General features: G+C 45.1%; 1 protein-coding gene across 2 annotated transcripts in view; it reads right to left on the bottom strand.

The window, feature by feature from the left end:
• Positions 1-975: 975 nt before the first annotated feature.
• The window catches only part of fam180a (family with sequence similarity 180 member A), a 32,137-nt gene continuing 15,467 nt past the window's right edge, over positions 976-17,645 (bottom strand). The window contains exons 1-4 of one of the 2 annotated variants that reach the window (XM_023810922.2): positions 14,596-14,666; positions 14,357-14,500; positions 5,318-5,415; positions 1,019-1,737 (exon numbers count right to left, since the gene is read on the bottom strand). In XM_023810922.2, coding sequence (XP_023666690.1) covers positions 1,405-1,737; positions 5,318-5,415; positions 14,357-14,500; positions 14,596-14,611 — 591 coding nt within the window. In that variant the 5' untranslated portion in view covers positions 14,612-14,666 and the 3' untranslated portion in view covers positions 1,019-1,404. Of the gene's footprint in view, positions 1,738-5,317; positions 5,416-14,356; positions 14,501-14,595; positions 14,667-17,645 lie in introns of those variants that run through there. The other variant, XM_072710156.1, reaches the window with a different exon arrangement.

Genomic DNA, 17,645 nt, shown 5'->3' with positions numbered 1-17,645 from the left:
GCTGTGGGAGTTAAGGGCTTTGCTCAAAGGTCCGACAGTGATATGATTACTCTGTTGGCTATGGGATTTGAACCGATGACCTTCCAAGCGTGGTCACAGATTCCAGACCTGCTGCGGTACACAGCACCATCAAAACAGAACCCTGACTGAAACCTTGAAAGTTCTTTACATTCCTCATTGATTCAGAAAGCAGCAGTAATATAAAATGGCATGTCTTAAACTTTACCATATGTGGTTCAAGAGGGCAAAACAAACAGAAAACAGAAGTGTTTTTCAACTGTTTTCATGACTAATTTTCTCTTTCCAAGATATTGTGGCTAAGATCTCAAAACCAGTTCACAATTAAAAAATTACCAATGCACAATTAGTAAACATGAATACAATTTTTCACCATATAACAAATCATATTAGGCCTACTTTAAGTTCTACTCATTTCACAATGCACTTCGATCGAGTGAATTCTAGCAGTTCTTTGCTGATGATTTATTAACAATCAACGCTAATACAATTTTCATGCTTTCACCCACCATAAGGGAAACGGGCAGTCAGGCTTACCTATATATGTTACGCTATTGTGTATCATAATTACCAATTATCCTGCCCTAATTGTCCTCATGTTACACCTGTGTTTTCCCATTTATACATAAGGGTAAATTTAGGCTCTAGCTGGGCAGTTGAGCATTTCTTGCGTCGGTGTAGTAGTAGTCGTCGTCATATTGTCATTAGTGGTGGCAGTGTCCCCTCTGTATATGACTCCGTGTAACCTCTGTTAAACCTTATCATGTGTATTGCCCAATAAACCGCTTGGACTCGCACTGACATCCTGGTCTCCCGCCACCCGCGCCTGCACCCCTTGTGATTGCGGCCATGACATCAGCCGTGTTTTTCCTCCTGATGCCTCGACTTGTATGCGGATAAATGTTGGTCTGCAAAAAAGATTAATAGCATAACGCAAGCATATGCTATTAACAAGCATGTGCTTTTTCTGTTTTTAATCACAAATAAGCAAGGCGGCCAACGCAGTCACGCATTTACTTCAACAGCAGAGAACAGGAGCCGTTTTAATGGCTGCAGGATGGAACGATAATAGCAAAGTCACATTAAAAACCAGTTGTCAGACTTCCTCGGCTTCGGTCATGGATTCACTCATATAAGATGCATATCAGTACGTACAATGCTCACATAACATCGCAATTAATACAGACCAAAATGTACCTTTAATGCAAATCTATAGTGCTGTCAAAACAGTAATCCTCTGCAAAAACTACAAAATAACGGATTTCATAAAGAATATTTTGTTTTCCCTTCCCATACATGAAAGGGTAAACACTGAATATATATTATGCAAGGTGTTAGGGGAACGGCAATGAGCGCAACGCCCAGTGGCGATCTCTGATGGTTTGGTTATGGAGTCCCGGGGCTCAGATCTTGCTTAACAGCTCTGTACAGGCTGACGAAGGAGTCCGCCCAGGCTTCTCTTTGGTGGCCCGTGGTGTTGGCCATCCTACTGGCCGTGTACACCATGGTCAGCACGGTGCGCTCAAAGTCCTCCCTGCGCAGGGGCGCCTGGCGCCGGGACAGGTGAGCGCCCAGGCGGCGGATGTCTGTCAGCCTCTGGGGCAGGACGTCCTCACAGATCAGCCCCAGCTTCTGGGTCTGCCGCATGGAGGCCAACTCCTCATCGGGTATGCAGAAAGAGCCGCTCTCTTCCAGAACTGGCAGCCAGGCCAGCAGGATCTGCGGGAAACCGAGCGGGGGTAAGCAGGCTGACCGTGGAAGGGGGCAGGTCAGGGTTATTATCCCGAACGAAAAGCCCAACTAAAACTATAAGAAAACATTTTTGTAAAACAAATAAAATGAAATGCTAAAATAAAATAAACTCCTACTAATAGGACAGAACAGTACACAATAGAATGCAGAGAATTGTATTGTCATTGTGCAGATTCAACACATACAAATGCTCTGCATATTGAGCTACACGCACATAAAGTAAAAAAAAAAAAACCTAGTATTAAGAGAAACCAATAAATCATTAATTGTCTCTATATGTATACGTGTATGCAAGGTGGAAGTATATATATAAACAGTTAATAGTGGAGTAGTTCCAAAAACTAAACAAAAAAATTGTATATATTGCTTCCAAAACGAACTCAAATAAAACACAATAAACTAAAATCAAAAGCCAAATACTTTCCATTACTATTTTAAAATACCTTTAGCTAAAGTAATGAGTTGCTCATTTTCCTACCCTGATGGAAATCACTCAAAGAAGTGTAATCCAGTATATTGCCTTTGGCTGACCATCATTATTACCTGGAGCAGTGTTCAGCCTATTTTAGATAAGACACATAAAATAGATCTGCAACTTTCAATCTATCCCTAGAAATAAAACGACTTAAACTGAAACTAAAATATGTTAAACTAATCAGAAATATGTCTTTAATATAAAAACGAATAAAACCACACTGAAAACTAACAAAAACTAAATTGGATTTCAAAAGAAAATTGAAAATAAAAAACATAAAAATATGTTATTGTGGCTTTCAAGTGCCGAGTCATTACAAGGAACTCCTTTGTACAGATTCTGCCCGCCTGGTCAGCACCGGCGCCACGTGCCCTCAGCCGCGAGACACACCTTTCGGCTCCGTGTTCTCTCTGCATTGCGGCTGCATTCATTATCCGGCCGGACCACACGGCGCCTACGCATCGCTCACTACATGCGCTACAGAGAAAAAAATCTGCACACTGGACGAGGGAAGTAATTAGCAAAACAAAAAATCCAAATGCAAGAACTGAGAAGAGCTATTATCTATCCATCTACGCACATACATGAACACAAGGGGCCGTATTTGTTGATAAGCTCCATATTTTTCTCTGAAGGCAAGACTGAAGTGGTTAGTAAAATCCTAAGGATTTGCTTGCAGATACGTTTCCATGAATACAGTTTTATAGGACAAAGCTAATTCTGGCCTGACGTGTTGTTTACAGTATATCTTGCAGCACTAACATCCCATAAGGAAAGTGACTGGTTTATATTAGTGGTAGGCTCTGCTGAGCGCCACCTGCTTCGTGGAAAGTAGCCCAATCAATAAAAAGCCAGGCGATGCTGTTTTCTATCCAAATGATGAGTATAATTAATCACTGGGACTCATAGACGCAATGTAAACATCTGACCACTAGAGGGCGAATATCACAAGCACTTCCAGATCCCTTCAAAACTAAAAAATCCTCTTCACAGAGCTTGGCTGAAGCTTGATACGGCTTTAAGTGTGCTGACTTACAAGCACAGATGGACAGATTTGAAATATTTGAAACTAGAATTTTTAAATATATCTTTCTTGCTTTTTATCATTTGAATGCCAAGACTTTCTTGCATGCTGCATGGAAAACTGGGGACTTGCAGATTTAGTAACGTATGTTTTTAACAAAACAATGCTGCTGTGTGCCCATTATTTTCCACGGTCAAAGCATCACGCGCTATTAATGTCTGGAAAGTCGTAAGCTAGAAATATGTGTCCCCAGATCGGCTAAAATCACTGTACACTATTCAGAAATGCATGCGTTTAAGCGTGTCAACGAGTCAAGTGGGTCCTACTGCAAGATTTACCAGCCTGATATGGAAAATGGGGAGACACTGAAGGATCGCCGATGAGAAGAGGGAAAACGCAGAGCTCTTTCATTGCCTGGGGCTGAATTGTTTGAGTTCCCTTCCAGGTTTTCTCTAGTCCGGCCTCTAAACTCCTGTTCCATCCTTCTTGGGGACAGCAGGCTGCAAGGCAGACCTCTTACACAGTCACTCAGGAGAAAGCTTTCTGGCAAATAATGAAGAATGACATGCCGCAGTCCAGGACAATCCTGTGGTGGCTTGTAACCTCCAGACCTTCATAAGCTTTTGGTTTGTTCTGAGTCTACTCATACTTTTCCAAATCCTCTGGTTTGCGTGACGGCTTAGAGGTTCTGTGGGTGCTGGAGCTCATGTGATTGGTCAGAAAATCCAAGTATCTGAGGTCAGTTTGTGGACAAATGAGGCTTTACTCTGGCCTGTTTTCAAATGGCACCTTGGCGTTTTGCCTATAGATGTGAATTTTGTTAAATTTTGTTAAAAAAAGAACAATACTGCCCAGGATACAGCTGCTCTCCTAGAATGTTAAAAAATCTCTCCATCTTAACCCGCTTTTCTTTCTAACACAGAGCTGTGCAGATTCTTATGTATAATTTAATTAAACACAAAACACTTAGCGCCATGTTGCATAAATCATTAATGGGACAGGGGAACTGCAAAGTATTGAAAGTTTAATATAGAAGCGGCCATCTCTGTTGAATTACACTGTGCGTAACAGACCTTTAGCTAGTCCTTTGAGTCCCTAACAATAATGTGCCTGGGAAGGCAAACCAATAATCGCTGCCGCCAAGGGACAATGCGTGACACCTGCCCCATTGTTTACCATGTGACAGCTTCAGTGCTCCAGCTCTCAGAACAAAATCAACTATTAATGACACCTAGGCGTAGCTTAGGAGTTACGGAGTACGATCTGCGTCTGAGAATAAAACTTTAACTCCCTCACAGTGATTTTATATCGCTAGACTTAAAGTTACTTGCTGGATATCTCGACCTAAGTTTTTTATAAAGTCTGTTAACTCAACTATTTGCTGTTATAATTTAGATGCTAATTAATATGCTACCATACAGTAATTGCTACTAATATTCACCAACAAATAATTAACGATTTTCTGTTTTGTTTGTTTCAGCCCTGTTTGATTTGACCCAGCTTAGATCCCAAGAGTTAGTTATTCTCGGCGCTGTGGTTTTTTCTATCGGGGTTTTGTCCATGTGTTTATGTTCAATGTATTTCTGTCTTGTTGTCATGTAAGTATATTACTCACAAATCATATTGTTCTGCACTTTGGTCGACTTGGTTGTTTTAAATGTGCTTTATGAATAAACTTGAACTTAAAGGATCAACAATTATTAAGCAGTGTTTGGGAATGCTGGTTTATACAAGAAGAAAACTGGTGGATATTTTTTGGCATGTCTTCCTGACCTTTGACCTTGATCTTATTATTATTCGGTAAAGATGGATCTTTAGATGTAGATACAGATTTGGCTAAGACCAGGCATCCCACTCATGGTACAAAGACAGGTTTAAATGTCAGGTCCTGACCATCAACAGCTGTTTTTCAAATGGCATAATCTGCATCTATCTGCATTGATGGTCTGCTAAAATCGGGGCCTGTTTATTCAAGCTAAATGGCAGGTATACAGATTTCCCAGGAACGTTTGAAGTCCCTTGAAGCCGTGGTGGCAATGCGATCTCACCTCGAAGAGCAGGTTGACGTCTTCTACGGAGTTATGGAAGATGGGGTTGACCATCTCCGCCAGTCCTCTCTTCACTCGAGATGCTAATGGAAACAGTGCTGTGGGAAAGAGAGACAGACAGACAGACAGAAAATACCGTTAATCTATTTAAATTCCGTATTATCGGATTTTCGGAATCCTTAGTGATATGTGTCCTAGTGAGCCTTAGTTTTGTTTCACTTATTACAAAGGATTGACACATAACCAGTATACGTACCGGAGAGAGCTGTGTGTCTGATCGCCACAGAGGGGCGGAGTCAGCTGGGCAGAGCTTGGACTCTGCCTCTGAGGCTGGAGCAGCCTCAGAGGCAGATTTGATCTCTTCTGGAATTATGGGTAATATTATCAGCAGAGGACACGAAATGTGTGAATAGGGCCCTTGTACGTTTTGGACGTACACTGATCATTGTCAGTTTTAGCTACAAGCATGGCGCTTGGCTCCGTGTGTCTCAGACATGCGTCAGGACGGCGGACCTGAGATGATCCAGCCGTGCTCTGCGGACACCAGAGGAGCCCCAAGTCACCAGCGGCATTCCAGAGAAGATGGAAGCCCAGATTTTTCATGGGATTGGAGCTACCCCAAGACAGTTAACACGCTACCAATATGAATTGAATAAAATGAGCTGGAGAGCATCATCTGGTAAACAACAATCTCAAAGTTTCCTGGCTCAGCGGCCGTGCCATCAAACATGGAAGCAAGCGAATACCGTCCGAGAGGCTCCAAACTTCCGGATAAAGCGGCAGGCCGCCGCCGGAGCAGAGCCAACGTTGAGCTTAGCCGGAAGATTCTGGTGAGACGAGCCTCCTGACTCTTCTACTATCTTAAAAGAGCAAGATGAAGCCTTCCCTTGTTTCATTCCACATTAAACAGCTCAGCACCGCACTCTGGCTAGCACTAACTACCAGACCTCCATGAGAGGAAGTCACTAATTACCGGACAACTTCGGGCCAAATGAAACAAAAGCATGGAGGCTTAATTATCTCCCTTGCAGAGACTCAGGATATAACGGACAAATGGACCCCCCCACTCCCTGCCACACCGTCATCGCTAAGCCTTCCTTTCAGGAAGCTACTATATCAGTGAGAGGATGCTTGGGGGGGTGGGTCAGGAGACGGAGTTAAGCCTGTGGGAAACTGGAAAATCATGTATTTTTATTCATATACATTTGTCACTATTTGTTTATAAACCACACACACACACGCACACACACACACACACACACACACACACACACACACACACACACACACACACACACATAGGGTAAACATATCCTTATGGGGACCGCTCATTCATTTCAATGGGAAAAATGCTAACGCTAACTATGACAACCTTAACCCCTACACTGCCCTAACCATAACCATAAGTAACCTAACAAAATACAAGAGTTTTTGCATTTTTAGTTTTTTCATAGCAGTCATCGATTTTTATAAAATAGAGTTTTCCCTTATGGGGACCAGGAAACCGGTCCCCATAAGGGAAAAAAAACGGATATTTATCACGTTATGGGGACATTATGTCCCCTTACGGATAGGTAAACCCGCTCACACACACATACACACACATACACACACACACACACACACACACACACACACAGAGGTTTGTAATCATATCTTTGTGGGGACTCTCCATTCATTTCTATGGGGAACACTCTAATCCCAACATGATGACCTTAACCCCAAGCCAGCCCTAACCTTAACCATAAGCAACCACACAAAATATAAGACATTTTTAGTTTTTTGATTGCATTCACAGATTTTTATAAAATTGATGTTATCCAAATGGGGACCGTAAAAATGTCCCTGAAAGTAAGAAAGTTTCAGGTTTTACCACTTTGGGGACATTTTGAACCGGCAACCTTCCAACTCCCAACCCACAGCTGCCAACCCCCCCCCCCTCAAAATTTATTTCTTTTTGTTTAATATTTCTTTTGGGCAGTGCATAATTCCCATACATATTTTAGTTTTGATGTCTTTGTAATTATTCTAAAAAGAATAGCACAAATAAACATTTCTGTGGGTCGGTGAGTCCAAACTTTTGACGGGTACTGTGTATGTATATATGTAGGTATGTCAGAAAGATCCAGAACATCTTGCAGCCTCCCACGCTGTACCCGTGTCACGACACAAGCAGGAGACGCATCCACGTATTCTGCAGCTTTGACGCTTTCATTCATAGGGCCGCTAATAACTTCTGGCAGACACCCTTCATTTCCGTCCACATCATTCTCCATTATGAAATCAACTCCAGCTTCGGGTAACTGAGGTCTCACTGCATCTGTGACAAACCCTGACACAAAGTCAGACTGCATGGGGACACAATATGTGGTGACACTACATGGGCGTTGGTCTTGACTTTAGCCCTCGCATGTGCGTTCGCTGTGCTCCACACTCTGTGACCTTCGTTCGGCATGGACTGACAGGTTGTTTTTCATGTGGCACCATTAGGTTCGCTAGGCCTCAGCAAAAGACAGAGTTTTCTGGAAAAACACTGGCATGTGTCCTTGGCTGTAAAGCTGTGGGATGCTCGCTTCCCTTGGGTGCGGATCTACCAATATGGCCTAAGCTAATGTTGAAGACCAGAATGAAAAACCAAAGTAAATCTAAGCGAAAAGATTCATCATCTGGCTGAATTGTTCTTCCGCCCGATTTGCCCGCAGACGAATCTGCCCCCCAATGGGATGTAAATGCAGACAGAGGTAGGTCAGGAGACAGCAGAACCGGTATCTACCCCCAAGCTGGGCCTCCAGTGACAGCCCCGGCAGGGAGTCTCCGCACCCTGGAGTCAGATACGCTGCATGACGCCGAAGCAGCCAACCAGAGAACAAGGTAATCACGGAGCCCGGGGCCTATTCCTGGGAAGAGACAGGCTGAGCGACGGAGTGGGGGGGAGGGGGGGGGGGGCTCCGGGCGCCTGCCGCAGCACAGTAAACACCGGATCCTTTTGCCTTACCAAAGAAAAATTTTTCCGGAAAACTTAAACCGTACACACAGACATAACATTATTTTCCCTTTTATTGCTGTTCGTTGTAGAAGATCCAAATAAAGAGCTCATATTTTGGGACGGTTTAATGGATTCCTGAACAGCAGAACATTCTGGTCTTTGAACTCCATAAGTTATTAAAGGCCCTTACTGCAGCTGAAAATTACGGCATCTGAGAGATGGGAAGCCGCAGAGGAGCACGAAGGCCTGCGGGTGGCAGGAGAGCGCAGGCTGACTCACCAGAGGCATGACACATTTGAGAGGCGCTCGTCTTTCGCTAAACCACTACAGGGAGGAGGCTCAGTCTCTCTGGCCAGAACATAGCTTGGAGATTAAAGGAACAGAAGGATGAGGCTTCGTTCATCTCTGTGGGGAAACTGTCTTTTTGCCTACCCCATCTTGCTCTCCATGAGACACACAGACTGTGTCACAGAGCAGGGATAACCAGTGTGCAGTGGCCATTTAGCTGGGGGTTAAGGACCTCACTCAAGGGCCCAAAGGTGGCATCAGTTTGCTGGCAATGGGATTCAAACTAGCAACCTTCCGATCACGCGTACAGATCCTAAACCAGTGAGCCGCACACTGACAGGCTGTGTGTTCTTATCCCAGAAGGTGAAGCATACTAATTTCCGAGAACATAATGCCGCAGCCCTAACTACCTTCATCATGTCACTGTAGGGTAACTGCAGCCATAGTGCAGTGCTGCATCCTCAGGGCTCAGGGAGTCTGAGCTCCTTCTGTCTCTGCGGAGTTCTAACATTCTTTCTGTACTTTGTGGGCTTCCTCTTTGGTACCCCCCCCCCCCCCCATAGAGCTGCAGAAGTAAGGGGACCCACCCCCAGAAGGAGGTGGTGGTGGATATCATTTGTGCATAAAATAATATTCAGAACGGGACACAGCATTCTATTCTATAATATGGGACAAAAACATAGAATATGGGACGACCTCGTGAAATGCGAGACGGGTGGCCAGACGCCTGAGTGAATTTGCAGCGTGTGCGTAGTTGTGTGAGTGTGCTTTGATGGACTGCCGTGCTCTGGCCCCAAGCCGTTACAATCATCAGTGCGTAAACGGCTACTCCACATAAGCGGAAGATGGACGGACTGTACGTGTGTCATTGGGAATAAACTCATAATGTAATGGTAGTGATTACTGCCTGGCTCTGTCTGGCTTCTGCTCTCTCAGCAGTATTGATAACTACCGGACCAGTGATTTCAGGAGTCACAGCATTGGCCGAGGTTTTATTTTTCAGATCGTTCTCTTCAGAATAATGGCGCGTTTTGTATCAGCGGTGTCCATCTCAGCGTCAAGCGCATGACAAACGGCGGCTCCTGGTCGTTATTCACGGCTCTGCAGTATGAAGTAATCTTTTAAGCAGAAGTTGGATTTTAGAGACTGAAGAATGGAAAGCGGTGGCACCCATATCAATGAGCTGGGAGGCAATTAACAGACAAATCAAACTATAATATCATTCAAATCCCAGCCTGTGGGACCACCAGCGGGGGAGAGGAGGCTTAAGTTAGTGGGGAGGGCCTCTGGATGTGCCACCATGTATAACTTGCTTGGAGCTATCAGTCATGCAGTTGTGACGCGACGAAATTGAACAGCTAATATCACCAGTTCACTCTCCCGTACGTCAGATTAAAGGCAGTTTTTAACGGCAGTAGCAAAATCATTAAAAAGATCGGATCAGATTTAAGACGTCTGTCCTTTGGATGAAGCATGTTGCAGGATAAACATTCAACAGATCCGTCATCCCTTCAACACGCCGCCTTGCAGAAATAGGGCTTTGGTATTACCTCTGGGGACAAGGTGACACTGGAGGGGGGGGGGGGCAAAATATTAGAAATGTTTTTGGAAAACAACATTTGGATGGATGACTGATTTCATTAACTTCATTTCCTCTTCAAAAAGATGGGGCGATCCTCTGATGAGAGTGTACTTCAAATCTCCTGCATGCTTCAGATCACTGGCTCACAATGACTGTCAAACAATAACCAGCACACCCCCCCATCCCCACCACCCACCCAGGATACAATGGCACGTCCCACATTAAGCAGAAGAACAAAGACACCCATGGCGGATTTTTCTGTTCATTTGATGTAAACAACCGAATTTTAATCTCAGACTCTGCGCCGAAATCTATCACTGCCTCATTTAAGCTGAGGTGAAGTTTCTTAAGAGTAATAAAGTGAGGTTCAAACTCTGACATATCCAATACCACCGATTACACTGAGGTAAAAAACTCAACCATGTTGCCCCAGCGTACAGCAGGACAGAGAGTAAAAATAGAGGACTGCAACTGGAGAGAGCGAGAGGAGGAACGACGGACAATGGCTTCTCTTTCTTTCAGAGGCAGCCGAATGCATGCATCTGCTGGTACGGCCCAGAATGTAGCTGCTGTTTCCAGATGCTGGAGGGAAAGTTACGGTGACTCTCAGCATCCAGAAACAGCCATGAACTGTACGTTGTAGCACAGGCCCCTCCCCCTCCCTGCACCCACCCCACTCACCACCACACACCTTAAAGGCCACTTTCTGTAGTCTCTAAAGCAGCTGACACACATCAGCAGAATATTTTCCTTTGTGTTTTTTTTTTTTTTTTTTTTTTAAATCTGATTTACATGCTGTTCCTTTCACGCAGAAATCACACGCCAAGACTTCGGAAAACCACAGACGGGGCACCGAACTCCGTCTTCCCAGAAATGACAAGCTCTTCCACAGATTGAGTTCCAAGAAAAAGTCAATGAACCCCCTTAAGATTTTCAAAAAATCTGAAAGCTGCTATTACTTCAGAGCCCAAGTCCAAATAGTAGATAATAATAGATAGTTTCGAACCAAAGACGCAAAACATGACACATTTCATTACGTAAACACAAAGTAAACCTTCGATATCTGCACGTGGAATGAAAGCTTTTAGATGCAGCAGTTGGTGGCGCCCCCTTGAGTTTGCTTATAAGCATTGGTCAGGCGGCCATGTTGGTTCCTTGGTCCGCAGCTCCGTACAGAATGCTGTCAGCGTGTGTGAGATTGAGTTCTGATATGCGCGGACAGCTTGCTTTGAGTGCTGCCACAACATTTCACGAACCCTGCCGCCTGACAGCTTGTCAGGCCCATTGCAGATAGAGAATTCCTTCATTCTTGGGGGGCTACATTTTTCGGGGGGGGGGGGGGGCTGTCGCAGCATTAAAACCAACTTCCGGTTCAGTTCGACGTCACAGACGGATGGCCTGACACTTGTAAGGCCATTAGAACTGAATCAAATAAACATTTCAGATTTGAATAATTCAGATTGATCCTTTGTGTCAACACAATAAATCTACGCATGCTGAAGATTCAATTTACAGCACTTTTCCAAGACTGAGTTTGTGTGCTAATTAGCTGGGCCTAATTATTCCATCCCTGTCATGCCTCCTCGTGCCTTCCCCTCTTTGTCTGGCTGTACACCATATTCGGAGATCCCCCGTGACCCCGAGGAGAGGGTCTGTCTGCCCCTTAAGCACTCCCCACGAGCCTCATGGGAAATTACACTGTAAACAAGCCGCTTCCTACCAGAGAAAAGCCACAGTTTGCAGGCCTGTTGCCGTTCGGCTATCAATCCATCACCTTAAAAGCTTCATTTAAAAAGTAAAAGATTTTTCGATGATTATAACTGAGAGCATATTAAATATATGGAGACATATTATGAAGTGAAATTGGCTCCTGACCAAGTAACTCATGCTGGAGTTTTTCAGTATAACGTTGATAACTCCCCATGACCCTGTACTGGATAAATGGTTCGAAGATGGATGGATGGACATATATATTAAACCATCTATTCATATTGCAGGGCTTTGCTGTGACTGGACAAGTAGCCATGTTTGTCCATGCATACACACACACACACACACACACAGTCATGTAATCATATGTTTTTGGGGACCGCTCATTCAATTCTATGGGAAAAATGCTAACGCTAACTATGACAACCTTAACCCCTACCCTGCCCTAACCATAACCATAAGTTGGCAAACAAAATACAAGAGTTTTTGCATTTTTATCTTATTCATTGCAGTCACGGATTTTAATAAAATAGAGTTTTCCCTTATGGGGACCAGGAAACTGGTCCTCATAAGGTAAAAAAAGTGGGTTATTCATCACATTGCGGGGACATTTGGTCCCCACAATGTAAGGTAAACCTGGACCCCCCGCCCCCCCCCCCCCCCCCCCACACACACACACACACACACACACACACATGGACTCCCAGCCCCAAATTTAAATTTACATTCAGTCAGAAACACATGTTAGCCATGGCCCCTGGGTGTCCACCAGGCAGCGCGTTTGCTTCTTTCGACGGGTGCGAGGACTCGCAGATCAGCACGGCTGTCAAGAGAACAAATCCGAGGCATTTGACACGCGGGGCTGCTCATTCCACGCCTCGTAAAGAAAATATCTTAAACACTTGCCAGAGAATAAGAGCTGTGACTCACACACAGTAAGAGTCACGCAGTCTGGCGCGCACGCACACACGCACGCACACACACACACACACACACACACACACACACACACACACGCACACACACACGCACATCGTACAAACGGCCCAAAGCCAGCTGGTGCATCAAACCTGCCCCTTCAGCACATCCCCCATTTTCCAGACGTCTCTGATAATGAGCACAAGTCCTCTTAGAAACACACTCCTGGGACCCGTATCCAGAAAAGTTACTTTCAGTAAATATTGTGCCCTAAGCCACAGTAGGGACCCGGATTTCATTATGCAGCCATTCAACAGGTGTGTGGAAGCTGAGATTCTGCACTTATATCAAATTTGTTTTCAGCCAGACATATAAACTATTTATTTCTGCAGTAAACTGTAAGATAATAAGATCCAAAAACAATAAGATCCGAGACAGATACAGGGTTGGAATCGTGATGCACAGCGATAGTTTCCTTGGAGGAATGAGCTTCGATTTTAGAATTTGGGAAATTTTAGATATTGGAAAGAAAACCTGGCTTCAGAGAAAGTTCCATATTAAATAAATGAGAAGCTGTATTTTTGGTATGTATCCACTAAATAAAAATCTTTATTCCAATAATTACATTACAGGAATGCAGCCGGTCTGAAGTCATACAGAACGTTCCAGAGCAAACTGGTGACTCTTCCCTGCCATTCTGGTTTGTATGGTGAGCATCATGAAGTCAGAAACAGCGACCTCACAAGTAAGGAGGAAGCCATAAACTCCGCAGCAGTCCACCATCTCCAAACCCAGGGAGTGATGGTTCACAGAAAATGACATGGTTGTTGGGTCAGGTCCCCAAGTTCGTAAACTCGACCTTCACCATATAACTGTGTGGCAGTGAGCTGCTCAATACAAATGGCAACTCACTGCCATTCGGCGAAAACTCGAAGCAAACAAACATGTCTCCCTTAAGATCCGCTATGCGTAGCGGTTGACCCGATCACATCTCTGGTGTTCTTCAGGCCTGTACAAATCAGTCAGAAAACCAAACAACTCCACAAACTGGAAAAGGCCAAAGGAAACGTTGAAGCCCAGCCCAGTCCTGCATGTCACATCTGAGAATAATGACCTAGGGAAGCAGGTGCTATAGCGACTCCAAAAAGGAACTTTGAGACTGGCTGAGGGTTAGAATGTATCTGTGTCCTCAAGCAAGGTACACGTTGTATGTGGTGTAAAATTACAGTGTCCCTTTGCATACTGTAGATCACCGTTTCCCAACCCGCAGACGTTCCACATTTTTGCTCCCTCCCAGCTCTCTGCCTAACCCTAACCCTAACCCTAACCCTAACCATACTGGGAGCTGGGCGGGAACAAGGATTTGGACTGTCTGCAGGTCTCCGAGGACCGGACTGGGAAACACGGCCGTAGAGAAATCCAAAGAAACACTAACCCAGCACAGGAAATGACAGCGCTATATTATATATTTTAAAGCAAAGCAGAGATCATGCTAGCAACGTCTGCCGACCCTTAGCGTGTTCGTGACCATACACAGGTGGCAGGCGTGTCTTACCTCTGCTGCGGTGGCTGGTAGCCCACGTGCAGAGCTGGTAGTAGTAGAAGGAGACCACAACCACCTTCCAGGACATCATGGTGTCCCCCTGGGACCCCTGCTGCAGGAGTGCGCTCCCGCAGAGTCTCCTCACTCTCTGAGACTCTGCAAAACAGTTCTGTCTGCTGAGCACAAATTCTGCTTCTTACTCCACCCCCCCCCCCCCCCCCCCACCCACCCGACTCCACGGCCAAAGTCACCGTGCAGGGGCTCCATCTGGAAGTGCTCGTGGTCCCCGTGATGCTTAGCAAACACCTCTCTGGTCAGCTGACTGGTGTCCTCACCTGCTGTCACAGCGGTGCGCTTTCCCTGGCTGCCTCTAACCCCCACCCCCCCCCCCCCCATACTCCATCACGCCAGTTCCCTGGGACACAGGGCTACTTTCGGAGTGTCTCGTGATCTCAGGTGCCATCCAAGGAACTCGTCAATCACAAAAAAAAAAGCAGCCAGCACTTTTACTTCTGAGAGCTGGCTGGGATGGTCTCAGGATGGGCACGGAAACGGTGATCGGCAGAGCTTTGTGTTCGGAATTTTATTTTTTCCCTGTCCAGTCAGTCCAAGAGAAACAGGCACTGGCCGTTCCAGAAGACTGTGGAAAAGCACTCAGCTGCCCGTAGAAGCAGCTTTCGCTCCCCTTTCTGTTCCTGGGCTACAGGACGCTGGCAAACAATTTTAACTATAAAAGCCTCCAGCAGTTCCCTACACGTTGCTGAAAATAGGTGACATTTACTGTACGGGCAGAAATCCTGCTTCTTTTCAATGAATCCAGAAATTATTAGCTGAAAATAGATCACTGATTCATCCACTTCTGTTGAGGGCGGAGTCCCATCGTTTTAATGTCTTTTATTAACTTTTATTACTTACTGTCTTTTAATTACCTTTACTTTCACCAAGGATACCACATTATTAGTTCAAAAACAGACCAACTGAATGACCACCGAACAACACAAATTCTTAAGATTCTCTTCGTTATTTTAAAAGATTCACGCAAAGAGAATTTATATATCTGCAAAATCCAGCCTGTGGGACCGTACAGCAGCCAGGCTGGTACTGGTGAGATAACATTTCTTCAAACATAATAATACGAACCCTGAGAAATCCAAGCCCGAGGCTCCATATTCCCCACAGCATGCTTGCTTTTATTTGTTTATTTTTATATTTTATTTGGTAGCTCTTTTATTTATCACTGCAGTCGCTGGCTGCCAGGCTGCAGAGTAGCTGAGATTACATACTGTTTCTTGGCTAAACTTATTTTTCCATTTAAGATGGCTGCATTATTCACTTATCGTTTGCAGCTTGGATCACAGCGGCCGCGGCCGCGCCATTTATTTTAACCCCGGCTATTTTTAAAATTTAAGCAGAATGAGCTGATGAGAGCACCTTCTTATGGGACGTAGGGCAACATGATGGAGGTTTAGCGTCTTACTCAACATACCACGGCCACAGCTCTGGGACACACAGTGCTATTTTTCACTTAGGTCCAATTAGCGTTCCGGGAGGTTATAAGGTCACGTCCCACAGGTTCTGAACCCATTCAGCACCACTCTCCTCGCCACTCCCCTCCCCTGTTAAGTCCCACTATTCTGGACCCAGTTCAATTTTTATGAAGTCATTAAATTCAATTCAGGCGGTACTTTCTACTCTTATTTGATCAAATTTTAATTTTATGAGGAAAGGCATTTTAATATTAGTAAAAATAGATTCCGGCCCTTTTATGCCAAACGCCAGAACGTCAAAAGTTTCAGGCAGGCGCCAAAGACTAAACACTTGTGGAGGTCCTTCCCAGGCTGCCTTTGGTCTATGTTTTCGCACCAAACAAATCTGCCAAAAAAGCAGCCCTGCAGACGGCCGTGGAGCTCAGATGCTCCTTGTGAACGGGACATAAACAGCGCCCAGGAATGTGCGCTCTGCTCTGCTTTGCTTGGCGGGATGTCTGAGACACCAGATGGGAGAGACAAGGAACCCGCTTATTGGGACTCCAAAATTATTTGGATAAGGACACAATTGCTTTACCAAACTACGCTTTGATATGGGAAATTACATTCCAGTATTGTCAGACTCTAAATCTATGCCTTATTTAATGCCAGTTGAAGTACTCATGTCCTCTTCTTTCAAACTCTTAAGTAGCAGAAAGAAAAATACATCAGGTAGAAAAGAGAGATATATTAGCCACCGCTGATGTAGATCCAGGCTTCCAATCACACTTTTTAAAAATACATTAACAATGAGCCATCTTTCTTAGGCTGGTATAATTCTGTTCTGCTCAGAATTCTGTTTCGTAAACAGGAAGATGCTTCGACGTGAGCCAGTGTTCATCTCTGTCATTTACCGCCACCCACAACAGATGTTTTTTTAACAGTTCATCTGAGTAAACATATGGGCACCTAAATCCCACCGCACACTGGCTCCTGAACAGCAGAACACACATTTATCTTCATTAACAGACTTGATACAGTATGACTGACGTGCAACGGGAAGTATCGTTCTTCAAGATTCCAGCTGCGGTTCATTCTCACCCCTTGCAATCGTACACTGCGCAGTTGACATGACATGTGACTGGGGATTTATGAAACCCGTTCGATGTTGTGTTGCCCGAGACTAACGACGTCTCGTTTCACCAAGCAGGATCACTCTGCTGAACCCTAAGCATCCTTGTTTTTCTGGGAGGACTGTTCTCACGAGGAGGACCAGTAATAATGGGAAAAATGATGGAAAACAACATTAAATATGAAAAGGTCACCGTCTGCTGTCAGCTACCAACACAAGTAAAGAGGCCAATAAGAATACAAGCACCAGTGCTGGTGCTTCATACAAAAATCCGGACGGACAAAATGACTGACAGGGCAAAGTCAGGGATCGCACAGTTTGGGAAGGACCTTCATTAAAGGACACTGCAGTTGGGCCCTTGAGCCAAATATTTATCCTGAGTTCTTGCAGTAAATATCCCACTAGACGAATATGTGATATGCATGTATGCCTCACTGTCACGCCAAGGGAAACATTAATGAATGTGGCAGCCAACAAAAATCCTGTGAACCCCCTAACACCCACAGGCGGCGGCCTGAGCACACAGACGAGGGCTCGCCGCTTCCGAGACGTGCGATGCTGCACCCAGCGCCAAAATAAAGAAAAAATTTCACTTTGGGAACGGGGTCGAGCTGAAGTCAGGCCCCGTGCTCGTCCACCGCTGCCTCGGCACGTGAGCTGAAGGCAGGCCCCGTGCTCGTCCACCGCTGCCTCGGCACGTGAG

The sequence above is a fragment of the Paramormyrops kingsleyae genome, chromosome 3 (genome assembly GCF_048594095.1).
Source record: "Paramormyrops kingsleyae isolate MSU_618 chromosome 3, PKINGS_0.4, whole genome shotgun sequence".
Lineage (NCBI taxonomy): Eukaryota > Metazoa > Chordata > Actinopteri > Osteoglossiformes > Mormyridae > Paramormyrops > Paramormyrops kingsleyae.
This window is presented reverse-complemented; position numbering and strand designations above follow the sequence as displayed.